The following is a 27,071-nucleotide window of genomic DNA, read 5'->3' as shown; positions in this document are numbered from 1 at the left end:
TACTAAGCTATTTATCTCTCTAAAAGGTCATATTTATAATGGAAATTGCACTACCCTTTCATCGTTATCATATGTTCCCATTTGAAATGGGAACATATGATAACGATTTGATATGATTTCAAATCAAATTTGAAAGCCTTTGTGATATTTTTTAAAGCACGTTTCTGGAGATCATGACCATAAAACAATTTGCAGTTTCCTATTTATTGGGCTTTTCCGTTCGTGCATCTAATTATAAACGGGTAGTAAACTCGATCTTATTGCATTTGCGATAATACTGATAACTGCATTTGTGTGGGTTTTTACACTATTATGGTGAAATGTGTTCCCCTTCACTGAAATCTTCAATCATATAAAATACAAATTTTCAGAAACTTCTCTTCATTCCTATTTACATATTACAATGATGAAGGGAAAGCAACCAACGGAAAGTGCAAGTGCTGGCAGTGCCAAGAAACAAAACAAAGTTGATTTAGAAATGAAAATGATTAAGAAGCACGAAGCAGGATAAAGTTTGTCATCTATTGCAAGGGAATTAGGTCTCGCTGCTTCAACAGTGAATACTATTTTAAAGGACAGTGCATGTATAAAAGAACATGTCAAAGGATCAATGCACTTAAGATCAACAGTGACCACAAAACAGCATTCAGGTGCTATATCGAAGATGGAACAGCTGTTAATAATATGGATCGAAAATCAGATTCAGAAGCGAGTGCCTCTGGGTCTAATGACCATTCAAGCAAAAGCAACAAGTATTTATGAAGATATTAAGGATAAGTACGGCGAACCCCACCCCAAGTTTGTGGCAAGCAACGGGTGGTTTAATAGGTTCAAGCATCGTGCTGGTTTCCACAACATTAAAGTAAGCGGTGAAGTCGCCAGTGCTGATTCTGCAGCTGCAGAGAAATTTTGTGATGTGTTGGAAAAAAATTATTGATAAAGGCAGTTATTCAATGCAGCAAATTTTTAACGTTGATGAGACTGCTGTGTATTGGAAAAAAATGCCAGTCGTACATACATTGCCAAAGAGGAAAATACAATTCCAGGTTTCAAGGTGTCAAAAGATAGGGCCACACTCTTGCTTGAGGCTAATGCAGCTGGGTATTACAGATTAAAACCACTGCTTGTGTACCATTCTGTAAATCCCCATGCATTTAAAGGCATCAATAAAGCCACCCCACCCGTGCATTTCTGATCGAAACAGAGCATGGATAACAATATCTCTCTTTGAGGATTGGTTTAAATGCTGCTTCATTCCCGAGGTTGAAAAAATATCGTAAAGACAACGACGTTCCTTTCAGGATTTTGCTTCTATTAGATAATGCTCCTGGACATCCTACGCATCTAGATGATTTCAATTCGAATATGAGAATTACATTTCTACTGCCAAACAAGACTTCACTCATGCAACCTATGCATCGGGGTGTTATTTCGAATTTAAAAGCATACTATTTACGCACAACATTTGCTCAGGCAATGTCTGCAGTAGACGATGAGAAAAATTTTATGTTAAGAGACTTTTGGAAATCTTGCAATATTTACCACGCTATCTTAAACATTAATAAGGCCTGGGCAGAAATTACTAAAAGTTGTTTAAATGGCGCATGGAAGAAAATATGCCCACGTCATGTAAAAGGCTTCAAAGGATTTGAAAAAGATGAATCATATGAAGCGGTTACAGATAAGATTGTAAAGGTTGCAGAGCTACTTCAGCTGGAAGTTGATGCCAAAGACGTGGAGGAGTTAATAGAAGAAGAAGAGAACGAATTATCTAATGAAGAACTTATTGACTTGCAGGCAGCAATAGTGAAAGAATAAAATGCTGACGAAGCTCAAGTTGAACCAAATGAGACTTCATCACCAGAGAGAGATGGCAACGGCATTTAGTGAAATTGCATTGGCAATGGTGAGGTTTGAGAAGATGGATCCTGACAGCAAACAATTCTTAAAAGTTAACAGAGGGGTGAATGATATGCTTGCTTGTTACAAAGAAATCTACGATGAAAAGAAAAAAGCCACCCTCCAGTCATCCATTAATATGTTCTTTTGTAAGGTTGAGTGGCTTCTAAATCTCCACAGCCCTCAACCTCCGCAGCGGCATATTTATCAGCTGAAGACGTAGATTCTGGCAATGATACTCGAGGTAAAACTTACTGATATTATGCCTGTCTCCTCTCTTTCTTTCAAAATTTTATAATTTTGAAATTTTTTTAAATTGCACTCTTTTACAATTTTTCCTGCACACGAGATAAAAAATTGAATAATACAATAAATAATTCTATTTACATGTTCGTCGAACATTTCTTTTTTGATTCAATCAATTCAGAGAGAACAGTTGCGAGTGCTGCACAAGCATGGGGAATTTCCCCTGACTTACGTAGCATTCCGCGGAACACAACCCTTACGTAAGTCGGGAAGTTCCTGTACTAATAACAGAAGTGTGAAATTTTTTAAAGTTTTTATTATTATCCAATAGGAAGCATGAATAAAATAATTAATAAAATAAAAAAAATAAATAAACATAAATAAAATAACATTTAATAAAATGATATTTTTAATTACAAAAATGCATATTATCATCTGACGTATGTTTATTTTAGTAAATTTTAGTAAACTGAAGATTCATGAAATATCTGTTGGATTTCAATTTTTATTAAAATACAGGCGAAAATAAGTAAATATTTATAAAAAATATTCAGTAAATAATGTGTGAGGTATATACAGTGAATTGAATTTTAGTTATTTATTTTTTTTTCTTATATTAATCACAGAAAATAAAAAAAAAAAATTCAAATAATTTAAGAAAAAATAAATCAAATGTGCCTGAAATGTAACAAACTGAACAGATTATCTAACTTCTATTTCTAAAAGGAAACAACAAATGAAGAAAGATTACTACGTACTCCACAACCTTGTCCTCCCTGTTGTAAACACACAACTCTTTGACAGTCAGCGTCAGGAATTATACCAGCTCCACAATTTGGACGTGGACACAAAACACCTCCAGCATGAAGGAGACATTCTTCAGCACCAAACCTTTGGTATCTGGAATACTGGAAGACAGTTATTCATTCTGATATATCTACCAACTGATGATTATATTTGTGGTATGCTTAAAAATATTTTTGAAAGAGTGTAGTGGTGCCCCCCACATAATATTTCCACATTCAGAGCTGTCACCCCCCACCCCCAACATTCCTCATATTTCTTTACTTTAGATATATGTACCTATGCAGCAAATGCAGTTCATGACCATTTCACACAGTGAATCATTTTTAGATGTATCCTTCTTTTTACAGTGAATCATTTTTAGATGTATTACAGTTCTTTTTACAGTGAATTATTTTAAATGTATCCTTATTACAAAGGATACTTTAATGAATCCTTCTTTGTAATAAGATCATCAGTCACAATTTACTATCTGTTCTGTATTACTACAGATGTAGCAAATTTTGGTGGAGATATACTATGAAACAATAACTTAACACCTGGCTCATATCAGGACAAAGTTATATATTGCAGAATCTTGTCTTTTGTTATGCTGAAGATAAAAACTACAAGGTCACAGAATACATAATTAGTTAATTAATGATGAGCGTGTTAATCATTAAGAAATGTCACATTTTACTTCATCAATGTTGTCAGGAATATGGTACGAATTTAATATTAGCTTCAAAAAATGTTTTGAACAACTACAAGGCCTTATATAATGACTTTGTACAAAAGGACTGAATTCATTTATTTTTAAATTATCATGCCTATAAATTAATCAAACACATCTCAAAATACTATCCTGAATGAAAACAATGATCCCAGAAGGCCTCTTAAGATCTTAAAAAAAAAAGTGGAGAAACTTCATTCTTATTTTGGAATAGCGTCAGACATGTATTGAATTTTAATGATGCTTGCCATAGAACATTCCAGTGATACCTCATCCATTCCTATTCATCAGAACTTAAAACCATATCACTTCTTGTTCCTGAAATATTTATATGCATTTTCTAAAACAAATTTAGTCCCAAATTTTTTGATCAGAACATATACCGGGTGGTTATAAAATAAGTTTCCCTATTCAGAAGACCCTAGTGTCAAGACGTTTATTGTTAGTGCTATGAAAATCTGTGGGTATGTCATTTAGAGTATGGGGAAGCACTTTAAGAAAAAAAATTAGTTAATATTTCTGCCACCAGGAGAAAAACGGTGCTGAACATATGTAAAAGTTGTCATTTACTTCAAGACATGTTGCTTACACAAATGACATCCTGTTAGATAAAAGCAGAAAGGCCAGTACCACCATCAATAACCATTATGGCTCTTACAAAAAAGAACATGCTCTTTTAGTAAAACTGTCCTACCGGAATAACAGTAACCTAATGCAGCACTACGTGAATATTGGAAACTTAAAGGTTTGCGTAAAGAACCTTTGATGTCAGTTAGGCTTCGAAAATTAATAAAGAAATTTGAAGCAACCGGGGAGTTAGGTGTAATTCCAGGCAGGGGATGACCACGTATCGGAATGGTCACAACGCGAAACACTACCAGTCAGTAGTGCCAGGGGTGTGTCAAGAGACTTGAACCTTCCTTGGTCTACTGTACGTAAAGTGCTTCGAATAATTTTATGCTGGTTCCTGTACAAAATTCACGTAGTGCAAGAACTAAAGTCTTGTGATCACAACAATGAACAGACTTTGCTCTACGATTTCTGGCTCATATGGAACTTGATGATACATGGGCTCAAATGATCTTGTGGTCTAATGAGGCACATTTCACTCTTCATGGGGCTGTAAATTCACAAAACTGCCAAATATGGGGAACTTCTTGTCCATCTTCTGTGCATGAAAGACCACTACAAAGTCCATACGTTACAGCAGAGTTCCCCAAAATTTTTCAAGCACGGACCAGTGTTTGCAGATTTTTTTTTTTTCGTGGCCCATCTATAGCTATGAATTAAATGTATTTTCAATAATTATATTCGTAAGTTCAGGAAATAATGACACTACCATTAGGACAATTAACATACCAATAATAATGAAATTAGGTATTCATTAACATCAGTAAATATATTTTTTTATAACAATGTTACCGCATCCGGGGTAGCCGATGCGCCAGCACTGGGGACCCAGGGTGCTGGTGTAAAGTGGACCACTGGCCATAGCAATAAGCTTACTACGCCGAAAAGGGCAATTAACATTGGCGAATGGAATGTTCGAACGGGACACCACGTTGGACAAAAGGAAATCATTGCCCAAGAACTACTTAGGTGCAAGGTATCAATCGCGGCATTATCCGAATTAAGGCTCACCGGGTCTGGAACGATGATCATCCAACCACCAGCACCTAACGAAGCGGTTATGCTATTCTACTCTGGTGGTGAGAAACGAGAAGCAGGAGTGGGCTTTATGGTCGATGTTCAGGCCACCAGTAGTGTGATCGCTTTCCAACCAATATCGGACCGCCTGGCAGTCCTTACTGTCAAGGGCACCATCAAGACCCATATTATCTCCGCCTATGCACCAACTGAGACTAGCCTGGACCCGACCAAGAATGACTTCTACAACCAGCTCCAACATATGCTGGATTCAATTCCACAGACAGAAGTGATCATCCTCGCAGGAGACTTTAATGCCCACATTGGCGTGGACAGATCTGGTTGGGAAACAACAATGGGCAAGTTTGGCCATGGGAAGATCAATGACAACGGACTACGTTTGCTGTCCTTTGCTGTCCTCTAACAACCTGATCATCGGAAACAGCCATTTCTAGCACCAAAACATCAACTTACATGGCGAAATCCATCTGGCAAGGACTCAGCAATCCTGGACTACATTCTGATCAACGCCCGATTTCGCTCATCACTCATGGACGTTCGTGCCATGAGGGGACCTGATTGCGGATCTGATCACTACCTCATCCGGGCTAAGGTGCAGCTCAAATTACGGCATGCAAAAAGGCCATCTCGGTCAGCCAAGCTGGACTGGAGGCAGCTAATGAATGCTACCAACAAAGGGGCATATCAGATCGCCCTATCCAACCGCTTCGAGACGCTAGCCGTGCCCGAGGATATAAATGAAGAAGAAAAGCAGATCTCTGATGCCATCCTGGAATGTGCCAAGCTCCTATGTCCACCTGCCCGACGTCGAACGCAACCATGGATATCAGACGAGTGCCTCGACCTCGTGGACAAACGGAAACAGGCAAAGTTGGTCGACTTTGAACGGTACCGGCAGCTAAACCGAGAAGTCCGACAGAGGACAGCGGAAAGAGAAGCATACTGGAACCAAGTGGCAGATGATCTTGAAGTGGCGGCATCCAAGAACGAGTACCGCACTCTCTACCGCACCCTCAGATGTCTGAGTGGAAAGACCAAATTGAGTAGTGACAACATCAAGAATGCTGATGGGACCTTCGTGCGATCACCGTCCGAACGCCTGCAACGGTGGAGTGAATTCTTCAAAGCATTGTATAATCACGACCCCCCCTCAGGGACCGCCAGAAGCCGCACTATCGATCGATCCCCCTGAAGTCTCCATGGTCGATGTTGAGTAGAAGAAGTGAAAGCAGCCATACAATCCCTAAAGAATGGCAGGGCACCAGGAGTGGACCAAGTCACCACAGAAGCGATCAAAGCCGGGGGAGATGTACTGCTTCGCCGACTACACTCACTCCTCAAAACCATCTGGTGCACTGAACAAATTCCGCTAACATGGAGGAAAGCCATTATCGTACCGATCCACAAGAAAGGTGATAACCGGGATTGCAAGAACTACCGTGGCATCAGCCTCCTTTCCATCATCGGAAAGGTCATTATGAAGATCATCCAGTCAAGGCTGCAAAAACATCGCGAGCAAACCAGTCGAGAAGAACAGGCGGGATTTAGACCCGGGCGAGGATGCTGTGATCAAATCTTTGCCATCCGTCAGCTGATGGAGGAGAGGATCCAGTGTGGACAGCGAACCGTCATTGTTTTCATTGACTTTAAGTCTGCTTTCGACTGTGTCCATCGGCCTGCTTTATGGAAACTACTAGAGGTCGAACATGTACCTCGAAAAGTCATCACACTCCTCCAAACTGCATACAATGGTTTAACCAGCCAGGTGCGCATCCAGAACGATTTATCTGAGGAATGTACCATCCAAACTGGAGTCCGCCAAGGGGATGTAGCCTCCCCGTTGCTTTTCAACATCGTGGTCGACGCCATTATGAGGCAAGCATTCAGAAACAGACGGGGCATACAATATGACAAGGATCACTATGTGACTGACCTGATGTTTGCCGATGATAGTGCTATCTTTGCTGGTAACGACTCTGAAGCCACGGACGTCCTCTACGACATTGCCCGCATTGCCCGGCCATACGGTTTGAAGATCAATGCTGATAAGACAAAGGCCCTGACAACAGATGGTTTGTTTGTTTGTTTGTTATTTGGTTTTTAGGAGCATTAGCAACTGAGGCCATATTGCTCCAGGATATGCGGTGGTCATTCCCTGACCTTTCCGCATCCTCCGTATTTGGTGGTCACGGGCTCGAACCCCGGTCTAATCAAGAAGCGTGTGCTACGCACTGCTGCTCCTTCCCACCTGGCTACGGAGGCGCCTGACAACAGATGGGTCGCAAGCCACCATCTATCTCGAAGACGTCCAGATCGAGCAAGTGCAGGACTTTAAATACCTTGGGTCGCTGGTCCAGGAGAAGAAAGTTGCATCCACCATGGAAATCCACAGCAGAATTGGACAGGCAGCCACTGCGTTCGCCTCGCTCAAATGGTGTCTGTGGAAGAGGACCAACGTTTCCTCAAAGACTAAAATCCGACTCTTCCGGACTTTGATCCTGCCCATTCTCCTTTACGGATCAGAAACATGGATTTGTCTCAAGCTAGATTTAAACAAACTTGAGGTATTCCAAATGTGATGCCTGCGGCAGATTTTGGGCATCTCACTTCGTGACCGAATCACTAATGATACCATCCGCACCAGATGCCAACAGCAACCAACCATTGCCGACCAAATCCAGAAGCGAAGGCTTAGATGGTTTGGCCACGTATGCAGAATGGGCACGAACAGAATACCATCCACACTCCTTTGGAGACAACGACCCACCCAATGGAGCATCCAATGGACCGCGCCTAGGAAAACGTGGGCCAAGCAAGTGGAAAAAAATGACTTGAAGAGCCGATGTCTCGACCTTAACCAGGCCAGGACTGACGCCATGGATCGTAAAGTATGGAAGAACATCACAGAGCAAGTCCGAAACGCTGCGGCACCTACAGCAGCATACTGGTTGCGTGGCCAACCGCCTCCCCCAGCTGCCAGCTAAGGACCAAGAAGAAGTAAATATATATAAAAGATAGATAATTCATTTCTTTGTTTATTATCAAAGGTTTACATAAAATTGACATCTTTTTGGAAAAATAAATATTTACTTAATGAGTATTTTTAGTATAACTGGGTATTTGGTATTTTATTACATTTAATTTCTTTAGGAAATTTTCTTAGAGTTTTATGTAGGTACACTTCAAATAAGTTGTTCGTGGACCAGTACTGGGGCCGTGGACCACACTTTGGGGAACCCTGCATTACAGTACGGTGTAGATTCACAGCAGAGTTTATAATCTGACCATTTTTCTTTGAAGAGTATACACCTCATGCTCCCTCCCCTCTTACATGCTCCCCCCACATTACGGGGGGGGGGAGCATGTAAGAGGTGTAGACTCTTCTACGGTACTGCATTCTTCTAAAAGATCACATTATTTCCGCTCTGCAAGAAAGGCAATGCTTGGAGACCATAGTGTTCATGCAAGATGGTGCCCCTCATCATGTTGGTCGACAAGTGAAGGAACTGCTCCGTTCAACATTCGGAACTAATTGCATTATTTCTAGAGACTTTCTGCAGTTCTGGTAATCCCGATCACAAGATTTCAATCCCTGTGACTTCTGGCTATGGGGATACCTGAAAGACAGAGTTTACCATGGCGGCATACAGACACTTGTCAATTTGAAATCAAGCATGTAGCCATCATCTTCCGCAATGAGTTGCTACATGAAACTGTGTTGCACGCAGTCCTGTTTTTAGAATGTCATCTCAAGTGAAGGAAAGCACATAGAACAATATCTGTAGATTTCTAAGTTCTGATATTAAAATCTAATCCTAAGTTAAGTATTCCATCTCATGTTTAGTGCCAATTTCTTCCCTGGTGGCAGATATTTGAATTAATTTTTATTCTTCTATAAATCGCTTCCCCATACCCTAAATGACATACCCACTGATTTTCACAATGCCATCTCTAACCGTTTTGACACTAGAATCTCCTGAATAGGGAAAACTTATTTTATAACCACCCGGTATACTGTAAGTGGGAGGGAGAATGAAAAAAACAAAAAAACCCACACAACCTTAATTAAATAAGCTCTGTTATGAAACTCTCTATTAGATACTGATAACAGAGATTTTCCAAAAACTATATTAATAATTATTAATTAATATTAGTTCAAAGCATATAACTGATATGCTGTTGAATGTCTTAAAGATGTTGGGGGGGGGGGGAGATTCCTTTGGAGAATTGCCAATACATCAAGACAGACCAGTTAGTCTGACTTCAGTAGTCCAAAAAATCTTAGAGAGAAGGACGGACGGACGGACAGACAGACAGACAGACATTTGGATTTTACATCGTTCATTTGGAAACTGACATCGTTCATTTGGATTTTAGCAAAACATTTGACTCGGTCCCTCATGAGAGGTTATATACTTACATTTGAACAGGTTGGGATTACCGGTAAGATTCTAAGATCAGAATAATCTAAGATAAGGCAGAGGGTTGTCATTAATGGATATTCTTCAGATTGGTGTAACATCTGGATTGGTCCCTCAAGGAGCGGTTCTTGGATGACTGTTGTTTCTCATTTTCACAAAAATTAAAACATCCCTGAAGGGATAGAAGGCGTGATATGAAAATTTGCAGTTGATATAAAGATTGGTAGAGTTGTTAATGATCAGTGCCAAGCAGCACTCCTTCAGGATGGCTTGAACAGACTTCAAAGATGGTCTGAGAAGTGGTAGCTATGTTTTAATGCTGCTAAATGCACTCGGGGAAAGCAACCCTCAAATAAATTATACACTTGGTGGGGTTGGTTTAAAAACAGTGGAGGAAGTTTGTTTGTTGTTTGTTATTTGGTTTTTAGGAGCATTAGCAACTAAGGCAGTATTGCTCCGGGGATATGCGGTGGTCATTCCCTGACATTTACGCATCCTCCGTATTTGGTGGTCACAGGCGCGAACCCCGGTCTAATCAAGAAGCGTGTGCTACGCACTGCTGCTCCTTCCCACCTGGCTACGGAGGCGCCCAGTGGAGGAGGAAAGGGATCTGGGAGTTATATGGGCAGATATGAAGTTTTCTGAGCAGTGTAAACAGGGAGCCACGAAAGCCCCTATCGATGAGTTATCGAACGTTATGCTGTTGAAGGTCATAATCCCACTGTATAAGGCAATTGCAAGGCTACAGTTTGAATACCTTGTTCAAAAATTGGAGACCTCATGTGAAAAAAAAGACACTGAACTTCTTGAAAGGACCCAAAGATGGGCAACTTGAATGGTGACATCGACAAAAGGATGACTATACAAAGAAAGACTGAGTATGTGGGCTACAGAGCTTGTCAACCAGGCACCTCAGAGGTGACCTGACTGAGGTTTATAAGGCTCTGGGAGGGATTAGTAAAATGAATAAAAGTAGAATTCTCACTTTTATAAAGTATTTCAGAACTAGGGGTCATATATTGAAATTACGGGGGTTGAGGTTCAAATTAGATTGTAGGAAGTTTTCTTTTAGCCAACAAGTCACTGATTGCTGGAACAAGTTGCCCTCACAGGTAGTTGAGGCTGACAGTTTGAATAAACTCAAAGGTCAACTGGACCTGCGTGAGGAAGGAAGCATATAATTTGTATTTTATTTTTAACTACTTGTTGGGGTTTTGCCACGGCAACAAAAGCCTGTGGCATCCTTGCATTATATGGCATAATTATAAATAATACTTCAAGAACTTCATGTTCTTGATAAAAAGATAAACTTACTTTAATTTCACATGGTTTAAGCCTTTCATTGCAAAAAAAAAAAAAAAAAAAAAAAATCCTGAATGAATGAAAAACTCTTTACTATTACTAATGATTACATGTAGGAAGGGAAGACAAGTATTAGGCATAGTTGGATTTTGTACACGATTGCATAACTGGTTTATAAGGTTTTTTATAAGTTGTACTGACACCCGATTCCAACTTAAATAGGCTATCAGGTAATATTTGATTCATTAGGGCATTGTTCAGCATGCAAGTGTGTGAGTAAAACCAATGCTCTACCTCAGGATCCCCTTTTACTTGATTTTATTTCTCTGTATGCTTGCTTTTTTTGAATCTGTTTGTGCCAATCTGTCAAAGGATAATGAGCCAAGAATGAATTTTGCTTTGGGTTTAGTTTTTACTGTTACAGATTCACAGAAAAAAATCCATAAGGATTAGCATAATGAATTTATGCCCTCTCAGTTTTTATGCCATATTATAGCAGCATTCATCGACGGCCAACAACCATATGCAATAATTGTACACCATGTGAAAAGTGGATTTTGAAACTGCTTGATTTGTCACTTCCAAATTTTCCAGCAAAAAATATATGGATCCTCTCCAGGTATTTTCAATTTGCATCCCAACTGGCATGGATGTGTCATATATTTAGTGTAACACACAGAACAAAATGACAAAGACTAATAATCAATTCAATAATTTTTTATAATTATGATGTCATTTAGAATGCTGAATTGGCAGACTATTTTTAACAGTGGATTTAAAAAGAAAAAAAAAAAAAGACACTACTTGCACACTTAAAACTGGTTAATAAAATAACACTGTTTACCTGTTCTTCTCCTAGCAACCGAAAATGGTGGCTTTCTTTGATGAGAGAATCTGGACATCCCACTGAAATATTATGTGAAATTTATTCACTTTCATTGAACTGAAGATATATCATAAAGTAATCATATGCACAATCTGAACATAAACTCAGTATGTAAGAATAAACATAAATCTTCACTGGTTGTTTATAGTCAGTTCAAACAGAATACACGGGAAACAGATTCTGTGAATTTCTAATGTCTCATTAATACAATTTTGATTTTGCATTCAAAAGATGCAACTTTTTGAAGGTTAGTATTTATGAATAAATAATGATTATTAATACTACTATTTTTTTTTTTTTAGGAGGAATTTGTGAAATTCAAAGTTACCTGCACAGGGTAGAGTGTATCCTTGCGTATCATCATAAATAAAATGCCTCTCATTCAAGCGAGAAATACAGTAATTCTGAAAGCAGTCCAAGCATATCACATGTTGATCTTTGCATGGAAATACTAAAATCACTGGGCTAGAAGGCAAAACATTTCCAGTTCAGTGAATAGAGAATTGGAGAGAGAGAGAGAGAAATTTATATATATATTTTTTATTCTTAACATGAGCCTTTACAACTGACATATATATATATATATATCAATAAATCTATAGAATCAAATTACTAAAGCATAGAACTGTGATATAATAATTACTAAAGCATTGAACAGGGATATTATATGATAATATTAACCAACCGGATTAATGCCATCAGCGATAGAACATTACATCCGTCGTTAAATATATACAGGACGGCCTCTACATTTTAACATTATTTCATTACTGCATATATCAATAAATCTTTATAATGGCATAATTATAAAATAATACTTCAAGAACTTCATGTTCTTCATAAAAAGATAAACTTAAAAAGATAATTTCACATGGATTTATGCCTTTTATTGCAAAAAAAAATAATCCTGAATGAGTGAAAAAACTCATAACACAAAGTGTGCCCTGGGATACATTAACTGCATAAGGAAGGGATACTTGTTAGACGCCGACCGGGCTGGCCGGGTGGGTAAAGTACCTGCCTGGCAACCCAAAGGTCGCGGATTCGAATCCCGCCTCGGGCTTGGATCAGAGTACAGTAATACCCCGACTTACGCGAACTCGAAGTTACGCGGTTCTCGATTTTTTCGTTTGGCAACACTGCTGCCCACTATCTTCAAGGTTGTTTTTCATATGCTATCGATATACAGTGAGAGCGAAAGATGAACAAAATTCAACTTTGCTGCCGCATGAGCTGCACACATATACAAGAATTTGCATTCCAACTGTCATATTTATATGTGTGCGTTCGAATTCGTGCTCAACTTTTGTCGGAAATTACATCGTTTTCACGAATAAAAAAAACTTTCCAGGCTTTAAGGTTTCCAAAGACCGATTGACAATGATGGTCAGCAGGAATGCAGCTGGTGACTGCAAGTTAAAACCTCTCTTAATTTATCGCTCCGAAAACCCAAGAGTTTTAAAAAATATATCTAAAATTAGCTTACCAGTGATTTGGAAGTCAAATCATAAAGCTTGGGTGACAGCTTCCATTTTTGAGGACTGGTTTGGTCACCACTTCATACCCGAAGTCAAACGTTATTGCAAGTCTAAACAGATTCCATTTAAATTGATCCTTCTTATTAACAATGCACTCAGTCACCCTCCTGCCACCCTAATTAATTTCACCCAACGTGTGAAAGTTGTGTTTTTGTCTCCAAACACAACCAGCTTGCTTCAACCGATGGACCAGGGAGTCATCAAAACATTCAAGGCCTACTACACGAGGTGTTCGTTTGCACATCTGAATGAAGCTATGAGACAAAACAGTGAGATATCGGTTAAAGACTTTTGGAAACAATTCAATGTTTAGATGCCGTAAGAATCATTGAAGAATCTTGGGATGAAATTCACAAAAAAACATTGGTGTCAAAAACAAGACTAAAACAATGCCAGAAACTGATCATGTCGCTCATATGATAGAAGAAGTTGTTAATCTTGCCAGGCAATTAGATTTGGAAGTCAATGGTGATGATGTCAAAGAGCTGTTGGATTCACATAGTGAGGAGCTGACAATGCTGACAATGAATGAGCTCGTAGAGATGTGTGAGCAAAACGTCACTGAATTATCCGACACTTCAGACCCAGTTCCACCAGAAAAGCACATGACAATTGCAAGCTTGACAGAAGGTCTCAGCTCAATTGAAAAAGGCTTAAAAATTTTAGAAAACACAGACTCCAACGAAGAACGCGTTATAGCTACAAAGCAAAGAATAAAAAATTATTAGCTTGCTACGAAGAAATTCTGCGTGAAAAAAAGAAAGCGCTGTGTAGTCAGATGAATTTGTTAGATTTTATGAAGCCATCGACACCGAAATAACTTTTTTACGTAACTCATTTATTTTTTTAATACATAATTTGTATTAATATGTATAAATAACTGCAATTTTATTAAATATTTTTCTTTTAAACTAGTGTTTTTGTTAGTCCTTGGTCCCAATTAAACAAAATTTATATGTATTTATATGCAAAGTTACCCCGACTTACGCGAATTCGACTTAAGCGATTTTCGTCGGACCCACCTATCGCGTAACTGCGGGGTATTACTGTACTGCAAAAACCTTGTGCATTATAGCCACAGAAGCCGATGCGCCAACAACTAACTAAAACAAACAAACAAACTTGTTAGACAAAAACAAGGTTCTTTTTCCCTATAATGTAATGGGAATGTGTACTTCTTTCTTAGTTAAAACTTTGTAATGCCATTATTGGTTACGTTTTAAAGTTAATTTCAACATTACATTGCTACTGTTAGTAGCAATGTAATGTTCCCCTTCATATCTGCTCAGCATAATGTCATACAAAAATCCCCTTCATATCTGCTCAGGATACAATTTATTTATTGTAAGAAACTTATAACCATTAGCAGAGGCATACGATGCAAGAAAGCAAGCTTATGCAGCATCAGCCAGAAAAAAAAAAACCTGCTCCCATTTCACCCCTCCGTTTGTTCCAAATACCTGTTCAGCTCAGCCTTAAATTTATTTAGGCTATCAACTTCCACAACAAAAAGATGGAAGTCTGTCAACTACATGCTGGCTAAAGGCAAACTTCTACACATGTATCTTATAACTGTCTTTCCTCAATTTGAATTTAAACTCTCTCAGGTGATTATTCTGAGCAAGAGGAAGAATTCCATTAGTATTGAGCCTGCTCAAACCATTCAAGGCTTTATACACCTCAATCAGATCACCTCGTAGGTGCCTAGTCTTCAAACACTAATCTGCAAAACTTAAGCCTTTCTTTGTAAGAGCAACCCTTCATTCCATTCACTAATCTTGTTGCCCTTCTCTGTACTTGTTCCAACAGCTCTACATCCTACTTAAAATGAGGCCTCCAGACCTGTATACAGTACTCAAGGTGTGGCCTGACCATTGCCTTATATTAGGGGATAATCACCTCCTTATCCCTGCTAGAAAAATTCCATTATATCATTGACAAGACACCATGAGCTACTCTTGCAGCCTATCTGCACTGCTCAGAAAACTTCATATCTGCCTGCACAATTACCCCCAGGTCCTTTTCATTCTCTACCACTGTCAGTGTGGTACCACAGAGTTGATATGTTACTCTGGGGTTACTGCTTCCCATATGTAGTACTTCACATTTGTCAAAGTTAAACTTCATTTGCCACCTCTCAGCCCATCTGCTCAACTTTTTTAGATCCTGTTGCAGCAGCATACTGTCATTAGTGTCCTTAACAACCCTTCCAACCTTTGTATCGTCTGCAAACTTGGGCATTAAGCCTGATATTACCACAATCAATATCATTTATAAATACAGAAAACAACAATGGACTCAACACTGAGCCCCGAGGGACTCCACTAATAACATTAGTCCATGAAGAGCAGTGTGTCCATTGATTACCACTCTCTGTCTTCTCCCACTAAACCATCCCTCTATCCATAGCAGCAATTTGCCTCCAATGCCACACTGCTCCAAATTTGTGCAGCAGTCTTCCATGTGCAACTGTATCAAAAGCCTTTCTAAGATCCAAATATATGATATCAAAGTTATTCCCCTGCATCCAGTTCCTTTGTGATCACATCATAGTATCCAATCAAATTGGTCAGACAAGACTTCCCCTTAACAAAACCATGCTGTGTCTGAGCTATAACTGAAGTCTTGTCTAGATGATCCTGCATTGCTTCTTTAACCGGTGCCTCCATTAAATTCCCTCGATCAGGTTAAACTAACAGGTCTATAATTACTTGTGTCGCCCTTTGATCCTCCTTTGTGAATAGGGATCACATTTGCACATCTCCATTCCATGCGTACTTTACCTGAGTCCAAGGAAGCTCTCATAATTATGGCTAAGGGTTTGCTTACTTCCTTTGCTGCCTCCTTTAATATAACTGGATAGATCCCATCCACCCCAGGTGCCTTTTTTATGTTTATCTTCAACAATTTCTCCTCCACTTTCCTCTCAGTTATTACAAAATCATCTAGCTCACTGCCAGAGTTTAATTCACCTCTGGCATTCTCCTCTCCGAATAACTCCTCATGTGTGAATGTAGATGCAAAATACTCATTTAGTTTGTTAGCTACCTGAGCAGGATCATCAACAGTTGAACCACCAATATCCAGTGGACCAATCTGATTCATCCCTTTCCTTCTAGAGTTTTAGAAACCTAGAAACCTTCTGTCTGATCAACGATCGCCAGTACGGATTCTGTCAATGTCAATCCACTGGTGATATTCTGGCTTATTTTACCCAATGGACTAATTCAATGAAAAGGTTCGGTGAAACACAAGTAGTTGCTCTTGACAACTCAAAGGCTTTCGATTGTGTTTGGCATAAAGGTCTTCTAAACAAACTTCCATCTTATGGTTTGCAAACTGTTTTTAGTAATTGGTTATCCAGTTTTCTCTCTGATCGCTCACTGAGGGTAATGGTAAATGGCTCTCTGTCTTCTAACTTCTCTATGCCGGTGTCCCCCAAGGTTCAGTTCTTTCTCCCACTCTTTTCCTCTTGTATATTAATGACCTTCTTCCATTGACTGGAAATCCTATCCATAGTTTTGCCGATGATAGCACATTGCATTCCACCTTCCATTTTGAGAAACCTTGCCCTGCTCAATCAGCTTCAACTTCTCGAAAATCTGCTACCAATTCCTTAAATGCCGATCTTCAGGTAATTCTCCAGTGGGGCAAAGACAACTTAGTTGATTTCAACCCTTCTAAAACTCAGTCTTGTCTTATATCTCGCAAAAAGGATTCTTCTGCTCCTATGCTTATCTTTAGTGACACTCCGATTTCTAGGCAAAATGATATATTTCTTTTGGCGATTACCCTGACTTCTAATCTCTCTTGGCACAAGCACATTACAAATATTGCTTCCTCTGCATCTAAAAAACTTGGTTTTCTCTTTCGCTCTCGGCGTTACTTTTCTTCCAAACAGCTGCTCACTCTGTGTAAATCGCAAATCCGCCCTGCCATGGAATATTGTTCCCACATCTGGGGTGGTGCCCCCAAAACCTCTCTCAGGCTTCTTGATTCCATTCAGAAGAGGGCAGTTAGGTTAATTGAGGATACCTTAAAGGTTCAGGGAAACTGCTAGTTAGGGGGGGATGTGGGTAATACTGACGCGTTTATCTGATAATATTGGTCAAAGTAACTCTTGCACATACCTCAAGAGTTCTTATCTGTTACCCCAACTGGACGTATTATCTAGATGTTCTGGGGGCAAAGACGTTTCACGTGAGCGGGTAGCTAATATCAGGGAAGAGAGCCTAAAAAACTTCAAGGGTTGTGTTAGGGTTGTTAAATATACAAGAACAGTAAATCTTAATTGTTTATACAGTAACGTTAGAAGTGTCGTCAATAAAATGAGCGAATTCGAACTGCTGGTTAAAACAAGTAACGCGGACATAATAGGCCTTACAGAGACGTGGTGCCACCCGGAAATTGGGGATGATGAGTTTCAGTACGGCTTGTATAATGTATTTAGGAAGGATAGAGTAGATAGAAGGGGTGGTGGGGTAATGCTTCTTATCAGAAGCAGCCTGAGTGCGACGATAGCTTTCCCGGATTCAGACATTTCACATGCTAGTATAGAGTCTGTATGGTGTGAGATAGTTGGAAACAAAGGTATAATGCGAGTAGGAGTAATCTACAGACCAGGTGATTGTGAAGATTATGACAAAAGCCTCTACATGCAAATGGAATGGGCAAGTAAGCGTCAATGCCTTATTATGGGTGATTTCAATTTGCCTCTAATTGATTGGAGTAAATGGGAAGGAAACTCGACAGGGGGAACAAAATTTTTAAATCAACTAGATGACTGTTATTTGTATCAACATGTCAGGGAAAGTACTAGAGAAAAGAATATCCTAGACCTCATCATCACACATGAATCAGATGACATAACAGGGCTGACAGTAGAGGAACCAGTAGCAGGAAGTGATCACGGAGTTCTACGGTGGATGATGACGAGAGAGGTAGCAGAAGTAAAAGGCAAAGGAATGGGTTTTAATTTCAGAAAAGGAAATTACGATGCCTTAAGGTACTACATGGCCTCTATTAACTGGGTAGATATCGCACTGAGAATGAATACAATTGAACTGTGGTACGCTTTTAAAACATTAATCACAGATGCCTTGAATGCGTATATACCATTAAAAAAATACTCCACGAGAAGGGTTCCAAGTTGGATGAATAGTGAAGTTGCCACATTACTTGAGCAGAAAAAGGTGGCATGGAAAGGTTACAGAGCAATAAAAAGTACTGAAGCCTATAACAGCTACAAGGTGATCTGTAATAGAGCCACAGAAAAGGTTCGAATGGCAAAGTCAGTTTATGAGAAATCACTAGCAAACAGAGCAAAGAGGGGGGATAAAGAATTCTTCACATATATAAATGCCAAGAAGAGCAGGGCAAACCAGATCGGACCTTTACGTAAGGGAAAGGGGATAGTAATAAATACACCAGCTGCCGTTGCAGATGAACTCAACAGTTATTTTGCATCGATATTTACAAATGAAAAGCCTTTTGTGGCAATGGGAAATTGTGGGAGCGAAGTTAAAAAATATGTAATTAATGATATTGAAATTTCGCAAGATTATTTAATGAAAAAACTTTCGAGCCTACAGACCAGTAAGGCTCCTGGAGTTGATGGAATATACCCTATAATCTTAAGAGAGGCGGCAAGCGAGTGCATTGAACCATTGAGGCTAATTATGCGAGCATCACTAGACTCTGGGGAGATTCCCTTGGATTGGAAAAGTGCAAATGTATCTCCCATACATAAGGGTGGCTGTAAAAGTGAAGTTGAAAATTATCGACCTGTCAGTCTGACTTCAGTAGTAGGGAAAATCATGGAGGCAATGATCAAGGGTGGAATTCAGGATCATTTGGATCGAATTGAAATTCTCAAGGATACTCAGCATGGTTTTGTAAAGGGAAAATCATGTTTAACAAATCTGGTTCGCTATTTCGAAAGGGTCACTCACGAGCTGGATTTAGGGAATAATTTCGACATTGTTTATTTAGATTTCAGCAAAGCTTTTGACTCAGTCCCACATGAGCGGTTGCTTTATAAGCTGGAACAGGTTGGAATCACTGGGAAAATCCTTAGATGGATAGAAGGATGGCTTCAGGGCAGGAGGCAGAGGGTTGTGATAAATGGCTATTCCTCAGATTGGGTTGATGTAAGAAGTGGGGTTCCCCAAGGATCAGTATTAGGACCACTGTTGTTTTTAATTTTCATAAACGACATTGATGAAGGGATAGAGGGCGTGATGTCTAAATTTGCAGATGACGTTAAAATTGGTAGAGTAGTTAATGATCACTGTCAAGCTGAGCTTCTTCAGAGAGACCTAGATAGACTTCAAGAATGGTCAGAAAAATGGCAGCTGTGCTTTAATCCAACAAAGTGTAAGGTATTACACCTGGGAAACAGTAATCCCAAAATAACTTATTCACTTGGTGGAGTTCAACTAAACCCAGTACTGGAGGAAAGGGACTTGGGTATTACGATACGGTCAGACATGAAATTCTCTGAGCATTGTAAACAGGTTGCAAGGAAGGCCCATGGTGTCCTATCGATGATCTATCGAACTTTTGCAAGTAGAGATAGGGACGTGATAATCCCATTATTTTTAGGAGACCGCACCTAAAGAAAGACATCGAGCTTCTTGAAAGGGTGCAAAGAAGGGTAACTCGCCTGGTGAGATCGGCAAAAGGGCGTCCTTATGAACAAAGACTTCGAATATGTGGGTTGCAGAGTTTGGAAACTAGACACCTTAGAGGAGATTTGATTGAGGTGTTTAAGGCTCTGAGAGGCATCAGTAAAATGAATGAGGACAAAATTTTCAAGATTATAAATGATGCTAGAACTAGGGGACATAAATTCAAGTTACGGGGGGAAATGTTATATTTTATTTTATTTTATTTTATTTATATATATTTTTTTTCTTTTTTTATTTATTAATTATTATTATTTAGTTATTTATTTATTTTTTGTTTTTATCATTGTTTTGTTCGGATTTTTTTTTTTTTTTTTGGCTGGTGCAGCATAAGCCATAGGCTTTCTTGCACCATGCGGCCGTTACTAATACTAATACTAATTAATGATTCATCTCTAACAGAGTCTCTCCACTCGCTTTCTCATAGACGTACTGTTTCTGCTGCATGCCTCTTCTACAGATACTTCCATGGGTACTGTTCTTCTGAATTGGCTTCTATAATTCCCGCTCTCTCTCTTTCAAAACAGTCTGACTGTCCAACTTGAAACCCACAGAACCAACTTTTCATCTTCCTCATTTATTCATTCAACTGCCGTTTTCTGGAACAACCTTCCTTCATACGTATTTCCTGAAAATTACAATCTACAGAAGTTCAAGACCAATGTCAACAAATATCTTCGTTCGTCTTCTCAACCTCCAACCCAAGCACGGTACTAAGTACTATAGGTTCTAATACCTCTCGTGTTTGGGGTTCACATAAAAAAAAAAAAAAAAAAGTTTACATAGGTAAAGAACTCTTTGCTGTTTTTCTTTGCATCTTTCGCCAAGGATTTCTCATAATCTGCCTTTGCCTGCCTAATCTCCTTTGCGACTTGGTTACAGACCAGCTTATATCTATCATAGGCTTCCATATCACCCATTAATTTATATGCATTCCATGCATTTTTCTTCTCTGCCATATGTCTCATTAGTTCGTCTGACATCCATTTAGGCCTAAACTTGAACAATATTTCTTATTCGGTATGTAATCTTTCTGATATAGATCTTTCTGAAAAGAACAGCAATACTGAATGTTGATACATTTTATTCTATAATTAAGCTTTGTCTCTTTGCAATATCAAATGATCAAAATGGGAGATAAGTTTCATTTGTGTTTGATATTTAAATGAAAATAACCCAGTACAGCTAAGTAAGAATATCATCTTTCATAAAAAAGTCTAGTGTATCTTGTGGTCAATGTGGCCAACTCAATAAATAAAAATGTGTCTCACGAGAGACAATAAATAAAAATGTGTCTCAACATGAGAAAAACAGATATTTCATTTCAAAAAACTGAAAATTAAACAAATAATCTGCTTTACAACTATCAATACTACTATAGTGAGATTCTTTGTAGTGTTGGCAACTGACAGCTACTGTGTGATATGATGATGGTAGGCATGACAAAGCAACTGACCTATGCCATTAGGCATAGGTCAGTTGCTATGTCATGCTATACAGATGATGTATCACATGCTATCATGCTATACAGATAATAATAAAATTTATAAACTTTGTTTCTGAAAATAAAAAATAAGTTAATCTATGTTTTTGCATTTGGTGGTGAAAACAAGTGATAAATACAAACGTATTCTTTCCATAGCTAATTAAACAATAAAACAATATGCACTCATCGTTCATCAATCCTACAGAGTGAAGGGAAGGGGGGACAAGGGAGAGAGAGAGAGAGAGGGAGGGAGGGAGGGAGGGGGGGAGAGAGAGAGAGAGAGAGAGAGAGAGAGCATCTTGAAATATGAAAATTAACACATGCATGCCAAAATGAAATTGCTCACAATAAAAATGCTTGTTTAGGTAACTGCATATTCATATCAAAAATATAAATTTTATTTCTAGCTATAACACAGGTGTTAAAAGATATCCTCAACACCCACATCATACCAAGGCTGAACTGCAGGTATTAATTATATTGCTCATACTGAAGTACTTAATGTTTTGTAAAAACTATAGATATTTGAGAGTGCAAGATTTTGAACACCCCCCACGCTGAAGTTCTAGTATGTTTTAATCGTATAAATACTTTTCTTATATAGTTTCTAGTATCTTTTATTACTTAACACTTCATTTTTAAAATTTTAAATGTACTACATTTATTGTAATTTTTTTTTCTGCCTTTTAGTTTATTTGATTATAATGCTATTAAAATTTGTGTTAAAATACAAATTTGGATCTGTATTAAAATTTGTATTTAACTATTGCGCTTTTTAGAAAAAGTAAATCTTAATTTAAGATTTTTAATTATTTATTTTGCACACGTTGTAATTTCCCTTAATAAGTAGCCAAAATCAAGAAAGCCACTGGCTTTCTGAATAAGGAGTACAGTATTGTACTTCATGTTTCTTTCCTCTCGGGATGTGCCCACAGTATACCAATTTTCTCCTCTGTATTGTCTTTATTAGATGTCGATCTGTCTTTACCATTTGTGGAAATCTTTCATTATTTGGTTAACACAATCTTAATATTGAAGTTTAATTTATTCCCAAATGAAATACTTACTGTTCAAGGAGAATCTTGCAATGGTGGAAAACTAACCAAAGAAAGTCACAATTCTGTTATTCAGCAGATGACAGTACAAAACTGCATCTACTTGTAAATGGAAAATTTTAAGCCAAGATGTTTGAAAAGCATTAACCAATTTTCTGTATGACTATGAGAAATGTGTAATATGTGAGAAATGGGTGAAGTCTGTGGTTATTAGAAGTGTTTAGCTTACAGTCAAAATTTTTCAGTCTTAGTTATTGAGTGGACAGAAGTTCATTGTGCAGCATGAAAGTTCGTCATGCTGACACTTAAGCTAAAGAACACACCTTCTGATACCAGCTTTATGAAGATCATAGTGTTATAACTAAAAGGGAGCATACAAAGCCCCAGATAAGGTACTTTTATCTGCAAAACAGGAGGAAACAATTTTTTCAGCCAAAGTGGGATGCTTTGGATGCCATTGTTTTTAATATAAATTGTGATTCAGCTTCTAGAAGTTTATAATTAGAAAATCTAATATTACTTTTTATAGATAAATTTTAGAAAAAAAATTACTTCAGAAAGCACCATGAACTACTCTCTACTACTATTAAATGGTTTTCTGGGTGTAATTCACAATAACACACACACACACACACACACACACACACACACACACACACACACACACACACACACACACACACACACACACACACACTAAATATAGGTCAAAATGACTGCCATCACACAACCAAAAAATTGGTAAGGTCATATTAAAACTTATTTTAACAGAGACTGACGTACCTAATCTCTGTACAAGCTAAACAAGGCACATCTTTGAAATTATTTTTGATGAGATACAGGACTACTGCAGAATCCTCTTGAGAAGAAATATGAGCTGCACACTTAAAGTAAAACTCTGCTTTATTTCCATTACATCCATCTGACTGGCAAATACCTGAAATTCTTCTAGGTAGAAGGACATCATCCCAAGATGATGGATCCTGAAATTACAATATTTGATAAAAATAAATGCAGAAATATAAAAAGTCCATTTTCAGTACATAATGTAAGGACAAAAAAATTTAAGTACATTTTATTTGTATAAGTATATAACTTCATTTATGCATATGACGGAAAAATATATAGCAATTTTCATAGAGTCACCACTGGACATTATATAATGGGATCTTATACCAAATCAAATCATACTAAGAGTGTAAGTCAAAACTTTCAACTATCTGAAATACTAATCCATTTTGTGAATGTTGCACAAGTTGTCTTCAAACATTAACAAATATAATTTTTAAAAAAATGCAGATTACAAAACTGCTTTTATTCAAATCCAATCTGTTTATATTGAGTGCCACTTTATGAGGTACACCTACCTAATAGTGAGCAGATCCCTTCTCCCATTAGCCCTCAGAAAAGCCTCAATTCATTGTGGCTTAGACTCAACAGTCAAAAGCATGACACAGAGATGTTGATCCATGTTGACTTAACTGCTTCCATAATTGTTGCAAATTGGATAATCACAGATAGTCACTAGTTCTGTACCAGATCAGGATATGTTCATTATCCTGCCAGAAGAACCTATTCACAGATGGATACACTCAGTGGTGAGCTGTGAATATTTCAACAATGGGCTCGCAGTTTTTCTGACTTTCTACCGAGTAAATTTGATCGGACACGGAAATGACGTCATCCACGGCTTCCACTAGAGGCGCTTCCCATGCTCGCACTACTAGTAGTGTGATTAAAGCGCGACACATTTTTCGTGACCGGTATGATATCTTGAGTCAGGAGCGGATTGAGGGGGGGTGGACAGATGTGGCTTATTACCCCCTTAACCATGCATATAAGTGAATGTGTAAAACGTTCCTAGGTCTATCTAAAAACTTTAAAACCTGGTCATCATGCCTCACCTTACGATGATAACTGGATACGACAGTGTCTGGAGTTCTAACTTTTTAGAATTTTTGAATAGTATGATGTTGCAATCATGCTTCCTGAAGTTACTACTGCAGTAAGTATGATTGCAACAATACAAATATTTGTCAACAATTTCTTGTTTCATCTTGTGTTTTCATTACATTCCACTGTTAGGTTCCCCTAACAGCTGCGTATGGTGCTTCAACTACAAGATCGGTACATCAATCGGTGCTATTTTACAGAGATATTTAGATACGTTGCACTCGCAAGTATACTTTAGTTATCATAAATCCATTGTATCTTGTCTTCCACAAATTATGAAAATCTGTGAATGATCAATAAAATATTTACAATAAAAAAGCTCTTTTATTTCGTAATCGATGTATACAAATCAAAATACCCAAAAGAAACATGAAAGATGTTTCACATAAACAATCTACTGCGCGTGCTTGGCACATGCGCAACTTTTTTATTCGTCTTTTTTTTAACAACTAGTGAAATATAATGGATACATTATATTTCCCTAGTTGTTTTTCAGGATAAAATTTTAATATTGCGAATAAAAAATAACATAAAATATTTCCCATATCAAAAATAACATAAAAACTATCACAAAACATTCCACAATATTAAAAAAAAATATTACATAAAAAACAAACTTTCTAGAAAAAGTACAAAAAAATCACAGATTACATGAAAAAAAAAATTTCACAAATATTCAAGAAAAATTTATTCTAAAAATTGCCATATAGAATTTACTTCTTTATTAATATTTGTTGTCGATCTTCTGCTTTGCTCAATAGCTGAGCGATGATTACAGAGGAATGATTTGATGTAACGATCCAGATCAAATTGAAGCAATGGTTTTCCATTTAGATGTCATAATCTGCAACGTGTTTTAATTGGCAACATTATTCATTATGCTGAAAGCTCGCTCTGCTTCAGCACTGCTAATCGCAATGGTTTCAAAGATATTTTCTGGCTTTCTTCATTGAAAAAGTAATTTCACTTGATTTTAAAGATAAACTGTCTTCGACAAAATCTCTAAAATCATTAATTTTTATTTCATATTTTATCAGATAACTTAAATTTCTTATTCGGTTTTCAACATCTTGCCACTGAGACAAAAGTTCTTTCACATTCCACGATTTCGGGTATCGTATTGTTTAAAATTTCTTTCAATGGTATCGTTATTTTCTTTATTTAATTTAAAATCACCCTGTTGCATTAATAACTTGTCACAAGGTAATTTTTTTCCTTTTGATTTTGATTCCTTCAAATTCTTTCCATTTCAACATGCTCTCAATTTTAGCTTCATAATTTCCTTCAGAATTTTTCAAATTAGCAATAGCACTGATAGTTCAAATAATTAATTTATATGCTTTTACCATTGTGATTCTGTAAAGCTTCTGAAAGGTAAGAGAGCTCCTGCAGGATGTTGATCATTAGTGCTAAATGGTTAAGAAATTCCAAATTTAAAAGTTGATTTAATAATCTGGAATATTTAACTTCTGATTAAAAATGTTTGCACAAAGCGAGATGATTCCTCCAACCCACAATTGCCATCCGCAAGCTAAAAGCTGCTCTTCATGGCCTGAACACATGACCAATCTTTATAGTTTCCACATCAAGTTCTTTAGCAATCATCCTTAATTTGAGCTAGTTTTTTGGAGATTGGTGATACAGTTTTTTTTTAAATTAATTATTGCCTGTATGCCATTATATTTTAGAACATTTTCTACACAGTGAAAGGCTCGAAAAAGTTTCAAAATCTGCCAACATTTCATCTTCGTAAAGTTTATATAATATCTTAGTTGCCTCAATCCCCTCCCCCCTCCCTCTACGTTGCTACTCTCACTAGTTCTTTGAATACAGTGCAAAATGTTGGAATCAGATGGATATTCAGCTACTGTGCCCATGTAAACATAGACAGGAGAAATTTACTGGAAGGCATGGATCACTCACTTCTCCAAAAAAACATATGCCCGTTTGTCGAAGTAAAGAGGAATCACAACACACGTTGACCAGAGGCTATAATCCATGTCGAGAATCTTCTTAATCCTCTGACTGGCTATGGAAAGCATATTGACTAGTGCGACTTCTCAGTATGTGACTGCATATGTTTTACGGACACCACTAACATTGTGAAACGGTAATCCCTTTCACCCTTAATTCGCACTTTCTAATTACCTAAATTGCCTAAAGGCCAGAGGTGAGAACAACACATACAAAGTTGTCTCTCCTAATCCATTCGTTACATGGAAATTTTCTTCATTCAAAATGGAAACTATTTTAAATGTAATTACCAAGGGGAATCAAAAAAATTCGCTATAAAGAAGTTCGTTAAACAGAGGTCCGATTGTAATTAAATCAAAAATGAAGCAATTTTAAAAAACATAACCGATCGATTGCACCATGAAAATGCTGGGAATGGGGCCCCCACTCGCCCCACCGTAG

General features: G+C 37.8%; 1 protein-coding gene across 1 annotated transcript in view; it reads right to left on the bottom strand.

Moving 5' to 3' along the window:
- park (E3 ubiquitin-protein ligase parkin) overlaps positions 1 to 27,071 on the bottom strand; it is a 77,384-nt gene that overhangs the window by 21,954 nt on the left and 28,359 nt on the right. The window contains exons 4-7 of the mRNA XM_090378866.1: positions 23,487 to 23,686; positions 12,267 to 12,403; positions 11,897 to 11,958; positions 2,904 to 3,053 (exon numbers count right to left, since the gene is read on the bottom strand). Coding sequence (XP_090234992.1) covers positions 2,904 to 3,053; positions 11,897 to 11,958; positions 12,267 to 12,403; positions 23,487 to 23,686 — 549 coding nt within the window. The remainder of the gene's footprint in view (positions 1 to 2,903; positions 3,054 to 11,896; positions 11,959 to 12,266; positions 12,404 to 23,486; positions 23,687 to 27,071) is intronic.

The sequence above is a fragment of the Mastigoproctus giganteus genome, chromosome 8, assembly GCF_048544385.1.
Source record: "Mastigoproctus giganteus isolate SK-2022 chromosome 8, ASM4854438v1, whole genome shotgun sequence".
In the NCBI taxonomy this organism is placed as follows: Eukaryota; Metazoa; Arthropoda; class Arachnida; order Uropygi; family Thelyphonidae; genus Mastigoproctus; species Mastigoproctus giganteus.
This window is presented reverse-complemented; position numbering and strand designations above follow the sequence as displayed.